Source organism: Xenopus laevis, chromosome 1L (genome assembly GCF_017654675.1).
Source record: "Xenopus laevis strain J_2021 chromosome 1L, Xenopus_laevis_v10.1, whole genome shotgun sequence".
Classification (NCBI taxonomy): Eukaryota; Metazoa; Chordata; class Amphibia; order Anura; family Pipidae; genus Xenopus; species Xenopus laevis.
Window position 1 is genome coordinate 167,698,627 of NC_054371.1, and position 16,923 is coordinate 167,715,549.

At 40.2% G+C, this 16,923-nt stretch overlaps 1 protein-coding gene across 7 annotated transcripts in view; it reads left to right on the top strand.

Annotated features, from left to right (window-relative positions):
• septin5.L (septin 5 L homeolog) overlaps window positions 1-14,520 on the top strand; it is a 40,135-nt gene extending 25,615 nt beyond the window's left edge. For 4 of the 7 annotated variants that reach the window (XM_018262080.2, XM_018262081.2, XM_018262098.2 and 1 more), the window contains 4 exons: window positions 3,783-3,918; window positions 5,344-5,373; window positions 9,998-10,100; window positions 11,399-14,520. In XM_018262080.2, coding sequence (XP_018117569.1) covers window positions 3,783-3,918; window positions 5,344-5,373; window positions 9,998-10,100; window positions 11,399-11,455 — 326 coding nt within the window. In that variant the 3' untranslated portion in view covers window positions 11,456-14,520. The remainder of the gene's footprint in view (window positions 1-3,782; window positions 3,919-5,343; window positions 5,374-9,997; window positions 10,101-11,398) is intronic. The other 3 variants (XM_018262102.2, XM_018262084.2, XM_018262092.2) reach the window with 1 other exon arrangement.
• Window positions 14,521-16,923: the final 2,403 nt, after the last annotated feature.

Consider the following 16,923-nt stretch of genomic DNA (forward strand, 5'->3'; position numbering starts at 1 on the left):
TCCTAGTATGATGAAGATATTGAGCGGGTGGATAAGCGGAATCTGCTGCTGCCGGAGCCTTCGTAGTCATGGTAACCGCCCGAGTATCTGCCACACGTCGGACCAGCTGGTTCCTCGGCCGCAGTGGAGCTACTGTCGTCCCATTCGTCGTCCCATACTGGGATCAACTGTGTGCAACCGGGAGGGCATGGGGACAGAGATCCGGAATCAGGACTGCTTCTCTCAACCGGAACCTGAGTTTTTCCTGAAGTCGCTCTGCCAGGTTCTCTTCTCAGTCAGCCGGGTGACACCTCAGCGCTCCGCTGCCTGTGGAGGGAGAACCGCTTGTTTCCAGGAAACTGTCTGCATCTTTGGCTGCCTGCACCAGTTGGTTTTCTTGCACTCGTACAGCAGAAAGGTCTTCATGTGTCGGTCCCGCAGGGTCTTGATCCGCAGCTTCAACTCTCTTCACCTCACTTCACACGCTGTCAGTAGAATATTGGAGCTAGCCAGGGAGGACAAATCGAGCGCTGCAGGAAGGATGGTCGCCTTTTCGCCGTTTCTGAAGAGGACAGGAAGTGGAGTTTCTGTAAGTTATTTCTTAATAAAGGTTTGCTATTTTAAATTTTAATTTGTGTTGGTGTTATTTTTTCGTTATGTACTAACAAATTTTTGAAAAAAAAATTTGATGTTACTGGTCCTTTAAGTAGTGGTGATGGCATAGCGTCAAGTGAGCAAGTTGTTGATGGAGATGACAGGAGAAGTTCTGAGACTTTAGAGTTGAAAAGAGAAGGAGGAGATTTAGGAAGAGTGAGAATATTGATATATAATTTTAAAGAAATCAGCAAAGTCCTGAGGGGTATGTTCAGATTTAATGTTTTATTTGTAGAGGGATTGAGTAGTGAGTTGCATATGGAAAACAAGTGTGGGTTGGAGTTATTATTATTTATGAGTGTACTGTAGTATTCTTTTTTAGCCTGGGATAGGGCAGTACCAAGGCAGGCCATAAGAAATTTATAGTGGAGGAAGTCTGCTTTTGTACGGGATTTCCTCCACATGCGATCTGCTGTTCGTGTACAAGAACGCAGATATCGAGTCTGAGAGTTCATCCAGGGACGAGGATTGCATTGTGGCTGCAGAGGGGCATGGGTATAGATAGCAGCAGACAGGACTGAGTTGTATTTACCAGTGAATTAGGATCAGAGGAAGTACTGATGGGTGAGAAGCTTGAACTGAGAGAAAGTGATTGTTTCATTTCATGCTACTGTACTTTAAAAATGTTACATTATACTTCAAGGCTAATGTCACACAGGGTGATTCCTCTTTGGGCATAGAAATGCTTGAAGGTGTCTGTGCTGTCTCCCATTAACTTTAATGGAAACCTCTGAAAATAATCTGTACCAGCAGTGCCAGGTGGTTTTCAATAAAGTCAGTGGGAGACATCATGGGTGGTGTTAAGCCAGGTTCAATTTGATGAGAAAAACTCTTGTTTACAGCAAACGTGAAGATGCAATTTGAATTACAAGATTAGTTTTTCTCATCAAATTTAATCTGGCCCATTGCATGACATTATCTTAAGGTGCTGTAAAAACTTTCAGGTCTCATTAACAATGGCACTGCAGCTGCTACATTATACAGTATTTATTACTGCTTCTATTGTTGACACAGTGCGTAGATATTCAGTCCCTTGCACTGTCTATGTGGTGCTTAGTCAACCAGCATTACTATGTACTTTCACTGTGCTCGTTTTACCGGTTTCAGTGCCTTGAAATGCCTCATTTTTTATTCTTGTGTCTTAGCAGCTGATGGTAGCCAAACCTTATTTCAGAAGAATACTCTTTATAAACATAAGGATTTATTCAGATAATGGGTTGCATTCAACAAACAAACAGCTCTATTTGTGTATTAGGGAAGGTCAAAGTCTATGTGAATGTTGCTAAATTAACATTAGGTGCATAATGCATAAACTTGTTATGATTTGAACTCATAGTTAAATAGAACGACCTCTATAACTGGGAGCCTAATAACTGAATAAACTGGCCAGTTTGGCTACACACACTTGTGTGGCTCTAGGGCAACTTCTACCCAATGTTTTATTTGCTTTCTTGAACACTTAATTCTGCCTACCCCTTGTGGTCCATGATTACAGATACATAACAGTGAGCCAGTGATATTTCTGGGGATATCCAGGGCAGCATATAAACACTCACTCCGAATCTTGTTCTAACTGGCCTTTAGGTTCAACCCTCTTGACTTAAGGCAAGGTTACACATATAAGAAGTTACAATATGCATCCTGCTATAAGTTCAGGTGTACTGGGTAGAAATAATAATAATTATTAATTCTAATACTTCCTAATTAGCTTAGCGTAACTTTAAAGGGATTCTGTCATGATTTTTATGATGTGGTTTTTAAATTACACTGTTTACACTGCAAATAATTCACTTTACAATATAAAATTGAATTCCTGAACCAGCAAGTGTATTTTATTTTAGTTGTAAAATTGGTGTGTAGGCAGCCATCTCAGGTCATTTTGCCTGGTCATGTGCTTTCAGAAAGAGCCAGAACTTTAGGATGCAACTGCTTTCTGGAAGGCTGTTGTTTTTCCTACTAATGTAACTGAATGCAGAATCGGACTGGCCGGCGGGACACCGGGAAAAAACCCGATGGGCCCAGGTTCTCTTGTTTCCCGACGGCTCCAGCAATCTTCTATCATCTATTGAGTGCCTTATTTATATCTACCAGGCAGCTGTTATCTTGTCCAAACGTATATATATATATTTCCAGGGAAAAATATACAAGGGGATCAGCGCCTGTAGCAACAGAAATTACGAACCAACATAGCGTAATACGTTCACTCAAAAAGAGGGGTATCACCAAGTGCTTTAACTGACTTCTTTCAGAAGTGCTCCCCTTTCTCTATTAAGCATCTAGTTAGAGAAAACAAATACTCCAGGGGTTCAGGTAAAGAGTAAGGTTTGTTCTCCAGTGCAGCAATTAGTTGTGTGTGTCAAATCTGGAACACCTCCACCATTTAGGTAAATTGACTACTTACAAACCACTCTTGTGGTATAGCGTGTCTATTAAATCCTCTTATGCGATCCTTTTTGGACCTCGCACTCTCTGCAAACTCCAGAGCAGAGATGAAAACCGGAAATAGTATAATACCGTTTTATTTAAAATGACTTCTTAAAAACAACAATAAATGCACTCACATTTCTTTCCCTTAATGTAATCGCATCCAGTCCAATTTTTGTAGCTACAAAGTCCCAGAGGATAGCGTTACCGGCCGGATTCAGACCTCCGCGTGGTGCTTGTAATGGACCGATGTGCCTTCACCTAGGCTGTTATCTTGTGTTAGGGAGCTGCTATCTGCTATACATTACCATTGTTCTGTTGTTAGGCTGCTGGGGGGGAAAGGGAGGGGGGTGATATCACTGGTGACTGAAGTTTATCAGAGCACGTCACATGACTGTGGGCAGCTGGGAAACTGACAATATGTCTAGCCCCATGTCAAATTTCAAAATTATATATAAAAATCTGTTTGCTCATTTGAGAAACTGATTTCAGTGCAGAATTCTGCTGGAGCGTTTTGAAAAAATGGTTATCTATGATCTAGAAATATGACTGCTGTATAGTATAGTGGGCACAGTGAAAAGAATGGCAGATGAGAGCCCAGAGAAGCTATAAGAAGAGAGAGGTTACCTACTAGTTATGGTTGCCAATATTATCATGTTAAATGACTATAAATGCATGTAATCCAAAAGGGGGTGTTTCAGCCTATGTCCCCTGTTGTTTTGCAGTGGAGAATCAGTCACATTGTGACTTTGTGAAGCTGAGGAACATGCTTATCCGCACACACATGCATGACCTGAAAGATGTCACTTGTGATGTGCACTATGAGAACTACCGAGCCCAGTGCATCCAGCAGATGACAAGGTATGTCTGGGTGGGTTATCCTGTTCCAGGAATAGGCAATAGTGGTCTTTCCAGCAGTTGCAGAACTATTGATCACATCAGACCCATACCACAGAATACAGAATGCATACCACAGAATACATACTACAGAATACATACTACAGAACACATACCCTCCACCTTCAGAAGAAGAAGGATTCTGGATATTTCAGTTCTGCATTAGCTGACATGCCACACATTGCCTACGCCTGAACTGTACTGTAAGGACGCTATAGCATGCTGCTATCTAATAAACAGTAGAACTAATCTCTTAATATGGCTTGCTCTTTACGTAATCAGATTTTGGAATTTTCACTTTTGTACCTAAACATAGAAGCTAACAATTAATTGGGTTTACAATTAACCTGGCCCTGCTCACTTACTAATTTATAGTCTAATAACCAATTTCACTATTGTGCAGGCAGACCATTAACTAACATTGCCAGTTTCACATTAGTTCTAATCTGTGATCTGCAACTTCATTTGAGTTAAGATAATGGCCACTCTGCAAGACACCAAGGCTGTAAGCACCCTATAGTAGTACATTTCAAACAGTACATCTATTTTTATCAACTTAATTAGTATTCTGTATATACAGTGTCATCCAATTTGCAGATCAGGGCTTTTAATATTTACAATTTTATTGTAAAATGCAAGGCTATTAAACCTTAGTGAGGTGTTCCATTACCAAGTAAATGCACAAGCCACAGACCTAGTACTTTCATGCAGGTACAGAGGGACTTATGTAGGTAAGGGATCCATTATCTGCAAACCCATTATCCAGAGAGTGCCAAACTAAATGAAGACCGTCTCCCATAGAGTCCATTTTAAGCGAATGATTCTAGTTTTTAAAAATGATTTCTCTATAATAATAAAACATTATCTTTTATTTGAAAAATCCATGCCTGACGGTCTGTTGGGTACAAGAATGGCTGCCTATACACTTTGCCCTACTTTCCATTTTGCAGGGTTTGCTTGAGGGATTTCCTTTGAAGTTTGTTAAAATTACATTTTATACCTTGCATGGTGTAACTAGTAACATTAAGGAGAGTTGCTTACTCAGTGAGTTGCCCCCTTCCTTATGCCCATGGTATGTCTGTGCCAGGCCATCAAATGGGTTAACAGATCCCAGATACCCGCACATTGCTTTGTTCTACAAGAGGCTTGCCCTGATGAGACAGTAGAAGGGAGACTTATCTATATTCATTTATCTATATTATTTCCAATTGAACCTTCTTTCTGCTTAAAGCACTTTTTGTACTATGCTTCTCACTGCACCACCTGTCACAGAACTGCCATATTTGCACAGAGTAATTATTATTCTGATTATACTAACCCCACAGTGTCCTCAATGATCTTCATACAGTTAATCAAATGATGATATCTGTCACTTTTTGTCTTTTCAAGGAATGAAGAAAGACACAACACTGCATCAAGGTTAGGGTTATCTCAGTCAACCTATCCTCCCAATCCTTTCTTTAATAGTTTTATGCACATTTAATGTTTTGGTAGCAGCCAGACATTGAAGTTTTATGGTCTTTTATCACATTGGTCTTATGGGAACTTTAATATGGAACACTTAAAGGGGATTTTCACCTTTAAATTAACTTTTGGTATGATTTAGAGAGTGATATTCTGAGAAAATTTGCAATCGTTTTTTTAGCTCCTATTTAGCTCCTTATTTGGCAGCTCTCCGGTTTGCAGTTTCAGAAATCTGATTGCTAGGGTCAAAAGTACCCTAGCAACCATGCATTGAATTTAATAAGAGATTGGAATATGAATAGGAGAGGGACTGATTTAGAAAGCTGAGTAATAAAAAGTAGCAATAACAATAAATGTGTCGCCTTACAGAGCTGTTATTTTTAGATGGGGTCAATGACCCCCCATTTGAAAGCTGGAAAGAGTCAGAAGAAATAGCAGAATAATTAAAAAACTATAAGAAAGAAAAAATGAAGTCCAATTGAAAATTTACTTATAACAATCCATTCTATAACATAATAAAAGTTAACGTAAAGGTGATCCACCCCTTTAAAAATGGAAGGTAATAATCAGATAAATAGAACAACTGGTAGATATGGAGGATGTAAAAAAAAAAAAAAAGAGGTATCATTTTACTCAGTGGTAGCAACCAAACATTATTTTACTTTCATTAGCTTTCAGGCAAGGGAACAAGGAGCATTGGCTCCACTGCTCTCAGTCTGCGTTTTTTTGCATGTTGAGAGAAGCAGATCCGCTCCCTTTCCCCAGCTCCATTGATCTGCACTGTAAAGTACAGCTTATGCTTGTGTGCAGTAACACGGTGCAGATCAGTGGTGCTGGGGAAGGGAGCATATCCGCTTCTCTCAGCCTGCAAAAAAACCCATGTGCTCCGCCAGCCTTCTGATTCAGTTCGGCCTGGCAGAAGGATTCGGCTGAATCTGAATCCTGCTGAAAAAGGCAGAATCCCGAACCGAATCCTGGATTAGGTGCATCCCTAGATAAAACTATATACAGTTATAAGATCCAGGATAGGCTGTCTCCCATCTACTCCATTTTATCCAAATAATTAAATTTTTTTTAAATTTTTTTTTATTTTTCTCTGTAATAAAATATTACCTTGTATTTGACCCAAACTGTGATATAATTAATCAAAACCAGGCTATTGGGTTTAATGTTTAAAATACTTTTTAGTAGACTTAAGGTATGAAGATCCAAATTGCAGAAACATCCATTATCCAGAAAACCCCAGGTCCTGAGCATTCTGTTTAACAGGTCCCATACTTGTAATAGTAAAACAGTAAAACCTATAACAAGCCAGTGTAAAATATTAAATGAAGAATCCACAAGGTGAACTGACTATACTTTGTATCTGCGCAGTTATTATAGGGTACATCTTGTAGTTGTGATATGCTGCAAGTTTGGTGCTATAGTGTGAGTAGAAATGCACCTAAACGATCCTGAATATAGAATGCAATTGCCGTCTTGGCATGCCCTGTAAACTAAATGAAGAATCATATACAAATAACTGTAAACACATCTGGATCCCAGGCTGAAATATGCAACTGGGCGCACGCACTCTACTTGAATATTTGTTCATCCCTTCAAATATATTTCAAAACACTATGTGTGCACAAAGACTAGTGATATCCAGACCTTGTAATTAACATGGGAAGACGTGTTAAGAATCTTTCAGGGTATACCAAGTGAAGGTTTAGGGCAAGTAATAAACAATTGCTATACATGCAAGAGGGTGCACTGGGTAATTCAGGAAGGCTGGGGCCTGAATCTGTGGGGAAAACTATTAAACAACATCCAGCTTTAGGGGCATTTACAGGTATTAACACCTGTGTAGGGGGGAACAGGGAGGGGGGACTATGGAGGGTAGTGGTTAGAGACAAATCTCCCCAAAAAAAACTTTTTACAGGGCAACACTAAGATCGCTACAAGTAAAACCTGCTACTTGTGGTGATATGGTATATCTGTAAGTCAATTTTTAATATGTTACACTACAGAGTAGTCTATTAGCACCGTTATTTCCAAGAATAGCTAGACAATAATGGTTTATTCTAAATCTACCCATAACTTGTCCCCTGTTTTGAGCCTCCTAGGGGCAGATGTGATATGAAAATTGTGAGCTTTGATTCAGTATAAATTACCACTGTGTCAATGGATAATGTTTCCATTTAAATGATGGCTCTGTTCAAATATGGTGCTTTTAACAGGAAATGCATTGTGTACATTTCCCTACAGTTTGTATTGTATGCATTATATCTGGAAGGTGGATGTGAATGTTAAAAAAATGAGTGTCAAATAAATTGGTCACTGGGAGGCACATTTATCAAGGGTCGAATATTGAATTCGTGTGAGTTTTTTTAAACTCCCATAAATTCGAAATGTATTAATAAAATGGAATTTTGTAAACTCAAAACAAATATAAACAACCCAAAAACTCAAATCAAATTCGAAGAAAAAAATCAAAATTCGAAGAAAAACTCAAAAGTCAGAAAGGCTGCAAACATCACCAAATTGATCCCATTGACTTATACAGTAATTTGGCAGGGTTTTATGTAGTGAATAGTCAAATTCGAGTTCTTAAAGGGCCAGACTATGAAAAAGCTCGAAATTTGAATTAAAACTCAAATCGAGTTTGGATAATTCACAATTCGAATTTGAGAGTTTTGACAAAGAAAATTAGAAAACTCGAATTTTCACTTCGAACCTTAATAAATCTGCCCCTTGGTGATATTGCCAGATTAATGGATTTTACCAGCTTTGGCTAGCATTAGTCATTGCTGTACACAATGTATCCAGTGTATATAAATCATTCTGCATTACTAGATGACATTGTGCCCCTTCATATTATTGAAAAGGAATGTTTCATACAATCAGTCAAATGGTTCTTTTTAATTATGATGATATAAAGTAAGGCAGTGAGAAAGGAAATTGCATCTCACTGTTGTACATGTGCTGGCAGCCTTCTGTGACAATGGATTCTCGAAAGGGTTTACTATTATGATGTGGCAACTGCACACTTGGGTATGATTAAAGGAGTGCACATCTGATATACTTAGTATGATTCTACAGATATGTAAATATTCTGTGATTAATGAATTTCCTGGAGGGGTTACTATGATTATGGATGGTGAGTGAAAAAGCAACCTACTCCATTCAGTGGCTTATTATCTTCTGATAAAATCATCTGAATTGCAACTCCAAGCATCGAACAGGTGTTCTGGGAGTCCTGCAATAGCTAAAGTCAAAAAGGCTCCCTTCTTTCTATTGTGTCACAGTAAAGAGTGAGTAGCTCCCTAAAATACAATGCATGCTGTTTGGTTTGGGAAGCAGGCAGTGTTTCCTTCTGCCTTATCTACAGCCACCATTCCAGCTCATACAAGGGAGTGCCTGCTAGTTCCCTCTAATAACATGTGGAAAGGAATTAAAAGTGCACATTTCCCTTTCTGTTATTTATCCACAGCCAAATGTAATAACATAGAGGAAGTCAAGATTATGGCCCATGATAGACATAAATGGTCCATTACTGTGTGCAGTGCAGGGTACAAATGCAAAAAATGGGCATAATACACCATGGTTTTTGCATTTGCTCCTGCGCACAGAAGAGTTGCCGCAAGTCTCTCATTAGGGGCTGGCATGGAGGCACTTAGGTGTCCCCTAACTTGCATTTCAGTTAGACTGGTGGGTGCAGCTTGCATCAAGGCCCTGTACTTACCAGATTCCTGATAGCAAACAATAAGGACAAGGTGCCTTAAGCTGGCCATAGATGTTGAGGTTTTTAAAAGATCAGATCCTGATCGTGAGACCATGATCTTCTCAGAACGATCGTACGAATTGACCATCAACTAAAAAGACCAATGTGCCAGAAAAACAAAGGGGAGCTGCCTGCTTGGCCCTGCAAACATAGATAGATTGCACTGGGACCGACAAAGATTTTTTGACCTGGCCGATCAATTTTCTGACAGATGTCAGCCGAAAAATCATAAGATGTACGATCGTACGATCGTTCGAATCCCACTAACCGCACGATGATTTTGAAGGATTGGTCGGGCTTCCCTAAAATTGGTTCGTTCGGCAAGAGAAATCTTTGCGTCTATGGGGACCTTTAGTACTCTTGCACTTCCATTTATGTAAATGACCCCTATAGAGGTCTGGAGAAAAAGCCAGAACTAAGATATTCGTTTTCAACCAGCAGACCTATAAATGTTGCCTACTTATCAGTTGCTATGGGTTATTAGAACTGGATGCTGAGCTGCACCTCACAATCATATATTTGTGCTACTAAAAGAATGAAATCGTTACAGAAAAAAACAGCTTTATCAGCAACTCAACTCTGCCCTTTGCTGGATCACTTAAGCTACTATAAGCTTAAAAAATATTTATGGGTGGTGCACAATAAGTATTTCAAAACCCTTCATAAAAAGAGGTTTCCTAACCTTTACTAGTAATTAATTTTTTGCAGGGGCTCACATATTAAAAAAAAACAGGAATTTTTACTGACATGTCTATGATCTGCTTTTGTCCAATTGCAGTTCCATTTACTGACTTTATTACTCTCTTTGTCTCACAGCAAATTGACTCAAGATAATAGGATAGAAAGTCCAATACCCATCCTGCCACTGCCAACCCCAGATGCTGAGACAGAAAAACTGATTAAAATGAAAGATGATGAGGTAAGTCCTTTTCACCCACATTATTAGGAACTGGGCACTGGGGTCAGGCATTACTGGCTGTATTGTAATTGCTGTGACATAAGCACCTAGCACTTTTCCAAATTAAAATACAGCAAGGCCTTAGCTTGCTTGGCTATTGTTAGATTTCTAATTTTGGGTTTGTTCCGCATAATGAAAGGTTTTGTATCTCCATTGTTATGAGGAGAACGTGGAGGGCATTTACTGTGCCCCTGGACAGAAGTGTAAGAGCCCTAATGGGTGGGTTGAAAACGAAAAGCAATGAGTTGAAACTGAAATGAAAATGAAAGCAAAATCCTGATTGGTTTCTATGAGTAACTGCATTGGCTTCAACCTGCGATTGTAAATAAACCCTGCTATAAGTGCTAAAGGGCACATGTACTGTACGTCTGCAGAGGTCCACGCACTTTTCGCCGCAGTCAGTTGAGCGTAATACCATTTTTATTTAAGGAACTAGCATCAAAATGTTGTGCTCTGTGCCCTGTGCTTCCTGCCTTCTGCTCCGAATTGAGCCCTACCGAGTTTATTGACGCAGGGAATTCTGGAGCTACCGCCACCTCTGAACCAGGTGTTAGCTCCAGGGTTTCCTCTCCTTCGTTAAGTTGTGCTGAAAAAATAGGCAAAATAATAGGGAAATTATACCAGCGAACATTGGAAATGACACCAGCGAACACCAGAAATTACGCCAGACAAATATTCGGCAACAACTGCACTCAGTTTGTGATGAAGCACAGTTGCATTGATTTTGGCGAATCGGATGCAATTTCAGTTGACGCCAAGAGCATTGCTCCTTTGTGACAGCAATGACACTGGAATTCTGGTAATAAAAGTTGCATTGTAAGAAAAAAAACATGGCGATTGCACTCAGAATTGCACTTCACTTGCTGCACTTACGGACATACACGTGCCCTTTATTGTCATACCATTGAAATGCAGTGCACTTATAACTTAACTAAGTCTGTAAAGAGTTGTCTCAGGAGTTACCCCATGTGCCCAACTCCAGTGCCCAACCCACAGTGCTGAATTTTGACCACTGATCAGTTTCTTCTCCCGAATGAATATTTGTAGAAATGCAACATAAAATATAAACTGTCCATATAGAAATGTTTGTTGTTGAGTAAGGTGTCTTAGAATAATATTTGGGGGGAGGGTAATATTTTGCAATATACAAGGAGATGTGTATATATGTCAGGAGCTCACCTAATCGGGTGATGCTATGATTTCGTATTTGTTTTGTGATGTATTTTCAAACGCTGATTTTATCCTCCTTTGTTGAATAGTTGCGACGGATGCAGGAAATGTTGCAGAAAATGCAGCAGCAAATTCAGGAACAGTGAATATCCTGTCAGAACGGCACTTACCCTTCACATGTTCGACACACATAACACAGCACCTCTAAGATGAGTACGGAGTTGGATGTGGTACCCGTGGACTCATTGCAGCATCTTATTTATTGTTATAATCACCCGTCCTATATGAACGTCTCTCTTTCTCTCTCTCTGTTTAATGACCTATCCTATTCCTCCACAACATCCTAATAACGGAACCAAGCACTTCACTTAAAGGCTAATCTTTTGTCAAAAAATGAGCTTAATCGCAGTCAAGCATCTTTCATGTCACTAGAAGAAAATAACCGTAAGTGCAAAGCATTCTGGGAATTGCGCAGGATTACTGCACAGCCTTATGAGAAAAGTAAGCAAGTTACCCAGAGCACTCTGGGAAATACCATATCACTTTTAGACACCTATCCTGTTTCTTCCACTGTCTCTGACCCTAATGCAGAAAGAGGGATATTCCTTGGAAGGATTTAAAATCAATTTTCTACACATTCCCGCTGCCACTCTTGAGACAAGGTTGTGTTCTTTTTTATTTGTACAGTGTTGACGTTTATTGGACTCAGGACTTCCTTTTTTTATTTGTGTTATTATTATTTTTCTGTATCAATGTTTACTCAGCAGGTGACTGACTAATTATCGCAGAACCCAGAATGGTGGTAGTTCTTTCCAAAGCAGTGAGGGTTGCACATTGCTGCCATTGTTTTGCCTTTTATTTTTGTCTTTTAAGAGCAGGCCTGAGTATCACATACAAACACACACACTTTAGACCAAACTTAAGGCAATATATATGAGAAACAGCTTAAACCTGGCTGAACCCAAATGCTAAGGAAAATCCAATCATTATAGGGCAGGTGACACCAAAATCAATTCCTTATCTTTGTGTGATCAGAAGGTACAAAGTACTGATCAATAAAGAGCACATTTACAGCTACCATATGTGTATTGAAACTCTGATAAAATTTGAGTTATGTCTAAAGGTGGCCATAGACACACAGATCCTCAGATCGTGTGTGGCGTGCGCCGACATCTTTCGTCCGGCGGAGATCGGTCGTTTGGTCGATCGGTCAGGTTTGATTTTGACCCAACCGATCCCGCCGGAGCCCACGGCACATCGTAATCGGATCATTCGGCCATACGGCCGAACAATCAGATTACCCCGGATATAGCCATGTTTGTTAATGGCATATCGGGGAAAGATCCGCTCATTTGGATCCACTCGTTTGGTAAGGGTAGAGCTAAGTGCAAGTGAGGAGCAGTGCATTGTGGCAGTCTAATAACCAGCTCACATGTGCCACCCAGAGTCTCTCTGTTATGTGTAGCTGGAAGGATGCGGCAGCTGCTTAGCAGTCCACAGACTTATGTTGAGTTAAATTATTTTTTCTTCTTTATTTATATAACACTGTTGTATTCTGCAGAGCTTTACAGTAACCCCGCAATGTTCCTATGACATTGGCAAACACTATGGTCAGTTTTATTTCACTGCAATTAAAGGAATGTGGGAGTAAACTAGAGTACCTGTAGAAACCATCCCAAAAGCAGAGTAAGAACGTACATGCTCCTTGCTGAGAGTTGCCTGACCAGGGTCGGACTGGACTAGGGGGAATACCGGGTAAAAACCCAGTGGGCCTCGCAGACCCGTGCCCATCTACTGCCCACAAAGGCCCACGCTGTCCCCTGACCTCTCCTGGTCCTGATCACGCAATTACAGGAAAGGTACAGGAGGGCAGAGAGGGTTGTGACTGGAATTGAACCTCCCTCCCACAACACTACAAGGTAGCAATGCTAACCACTGTGCCATTGTAAAATAGGTTTTTGGTCTCTGTAAAATAATTATATTTCTGTTTGAGTGGAAACCTGTTATTTAGCTACCTCCAACTAGTCACAAACAATAGTCTTACTTTATGGCATCATTTACAAAATGGAATATTGTCAGGGTAAGACAAAAAAATTGCTTCTGTCTTATCAGGAAAGGACACAGCGAAATCATTATATAATTCTGCTAAAATCCCAGTTTTCATGTCTGTTCTTTACATCCATGAGCCATTGTTTAAAAATAGACAGTGGAGAATAAGTCTAAATGAAGTACTACCTTGATGACCCTTAGTTCATTTTATTTTTGATGATACACTATAGCCGTCATTCAGTTAGGAAGCACCATCTTGAAGAGTGCAGCCAAACCCTGGATGCAAGTGCTTTTTAAATGAGGACTACTAAGGGGCATTCCTTTCCACCCCGTAGTCCTTTTGCCATGCGTCTGGGATCATAGAATATGACCCCTGGTGTCGTTTTGCCCTGCTATATTTTACTCAGAAATAGTTTTATACTGTAGTAAAATGACTGATGTGCCCCTGCATTTTGTGAGTGTTTATTAAGGATCTCAGACCTGTCTGAGAAAATGAAATTCATGACAGCTAAAAGGACCACCAGTATGATAAACATGTGTGATTGATCTTCTAGAGTTCGGGAAATGTTTGGTGCTGAAAAGATGTAGCTGTGTATGGACCAAAAAGAGCTATAATAGGTATTTGTTAATTTCCATAGATCAGTTCTTTTCGTCTGCCCACTATTTCTGTAATATAATTTGCATGGTCTGGATTTTGTTTGCCATCTCTCACAGTTTGATTGGCCTCCACCAAACACACTATTTGGATTGCAGGGATCCACAAAAGGCACTGAACGTTAAGGAAACAATTTAAGACCGGCAATATTTCTGAACTTAGAATAAGTAAAGGGGACATTCCATTTAGGTGTTTCTGTGTAATGGGAATTGAGTTGCTAATCCATGGCTTGGCGACCTGCAGCTCTCCAGTTTATTTATCTGCACCTCTGGGCGAGCTGGTGCCAGACAGGTTATAGCATAGGGCTGCAGGCTGTTTTCCTATGGATTAAGCACCATTGTGCCTGTTAACCCTGCTCCTCTATTCCCATTTGAAGTATTTTTGTGATCCTCTGCCCTGTAGTAGCCCACCTTGAACAGTGCATATCCTGCGTACAGATATTTCTTATATTGATTGTGTGTAATTAATGTTTACAACCTGAGAATCTTAATAAACCTTTAAAATGCACTATTCCTGGTCATATACTTTTCTGTGAATAACACACAAACTTATAAAACACATGCAAGCTACTCATAAAATACACACTGTTCTAATCTGCATTTTGTGTATATACAAATACAGCTTTGTTTAAACCTTTTCCTGGCGACCATCAGCAGGTGAAGTAACACCCATGTAGTACCTTTTAAGGTAACATTATGGGAAAACATATTGCCTAGCAACATAGTTTTCCCAAAGCGGATCATTGAACTTCTGCATATTTGCGCTTGGCACCACTATGTCTACCCTGCCTCTGTTGCAAATGAATTAAGTGTGAATGATGTTGCTACTGCCACCTCGAGGAAGGTCCAGGGTTCCCACAGTGGCCTGTGTCAATTAACTGAACATACTTGCACCAAAAGAATCATATTCAGACTTCATTTTAGCAGGGAGAGCAAGAAATGGCACAATTCCAGCTGAGAATTTTTAGTGCAGTTTGCATTTGGTTTGTGTTTCAACACATAGGACACAATTACATCAGGCACATCTCCCCCTCTTGCCTGAAATTACACTGGAATTATGCATTGTGGGTAAAAAAAAAATGTCGGACTTGCATCCAGTATCGCACACTGCAGTCGTAAATGACCCTTACTGCCTTTCATGTGCAGTGAAACATAGGCTTGATATATTTTAGGCTATGTATGATGTCTTGCATGGGTGGATTTGGTCACTAGATGACATGACAGCTCATAGTACTGTGATCCAATCAGCAGTTGCCAGATCTTCCTTCGACTCCATACCGCAGCCCACTGTTAGAGTCTGGCAAGCAAACAATGCATTTGTAGGACAAGCACATGTAACCGCTTTATGCACTGTACAAATTTCCTTTCCAAGTCTAGACTCCTGCTCACCTCCTCATAAAACCAAATAAACTAGTATCGTAAGCTCTATTACACATAATACCATGCAGGCATAAACTTATAGTATTGTGTTTTGCAATGCATTTCAATGAATTAAAGTATATTATCCCGTATTACCCCTTCCAAAAGCTTTCCTACCACTGATGTCAGACTAACATGCACCAGGGAGACCGCATACTGTTTGGTTGCAGCAATCCAGACAAACGATTACTTTACCGCTTTCATAGCATTCCCTATAATCTGTCTAGGCCTCACCCTGTTCTCCTGCCAACCACTACTAGACTAGAGAGGCTGGTCTTTCAGCTGTTAGGGAGATGAGTCCCATTTAGAAATGCCATTACTGAGTTCACATCCCCATCTTCCTTGAACAATCTGGCAAATCTGTTAGGATGCACAAACCCTGGATCAGCTTCCCTTTTCCCCACACTAGGCTTTCCAAACTGTTACCTACTTAACCGCCTCCCTCATCATCCTGCTGCTGGTCTCCTCCCCCCAAACTATCTGACCCCACTAGGTCTTAAAGGAGAATTCTACCCCTTATTAAAAAAATCCTATCCCCCTACCCTACATAGACCCCTCCCTCCTCCCCCCCAGCCTAGCTTCTACTCCGGGTATTACCCCATATTTTTTACTTACCCCTTGGTGCAGATTCAGGGCATCGGAGTTCACGGCAGCCATCTTCTTCTTCAGTAATCTTTGGGTCTTCTGGCTCTTTGGCAATTTCCATGACTTTCTGCGCATGCACAGTTGTTTTGGGACCGGCAGACTGCTCCAGCTGTGCATGTGCTGATACGGCACTTACTTCCTGAAGATTACTGATGAGAAGTAGATGGCACCCGTGAACTCCGCCAGACAGAATCTGCACCGAGGGGTAAGTAGAAAGTTAGGGGCATTTACCAGGGGTAGCAGTTAGGCTGGGGGGAGTAAGAGGGAGGGGGTCTATGTAGGGTAGGGTTTTTTTAATAAGGGGTTGAATTCTCCTTTAAGAGACTCCTCAAGATGCCAATCTTGAGATTGCGATTTGTTGCTGTAGGGCTCTAGAACGTCTAAAGTAGCAATTTGCTCAAATCCACCACAGAGGTAAGCACTAACTGTATATTATTGCAGCTTTTGGAAAATTGCTTAGCACCTAATAGAGCAACATTTTTAAAACAATTTAACCACAGCAGTTAAATAATCAGTTAATAAAATATACGTATCCTTTTTCATTGATTTGTTTGTTGCAGTTGCGTTAATCAGACACCAGCCTGTTAGTAAGCCACATTGTAAAAGGGATTCTGTCATGATTTTTATGGTGTACTTTTTATTTCTAAATGACACTAGTTACTTAATAAATAATGTACTCTACCATATAAAATGGTATTCCTGAACCAAGTTTTTCCCACAACCATTGGTTGTACAAAAGATCTTTGTCCACTCTACGTTAAGAGCCGATATGTGTGTAAAACTCAAAAGAATTCTTTAGCTCTATCTGATGATTCAGCATAAGCGTTACGATCTTCGGGCACCATCA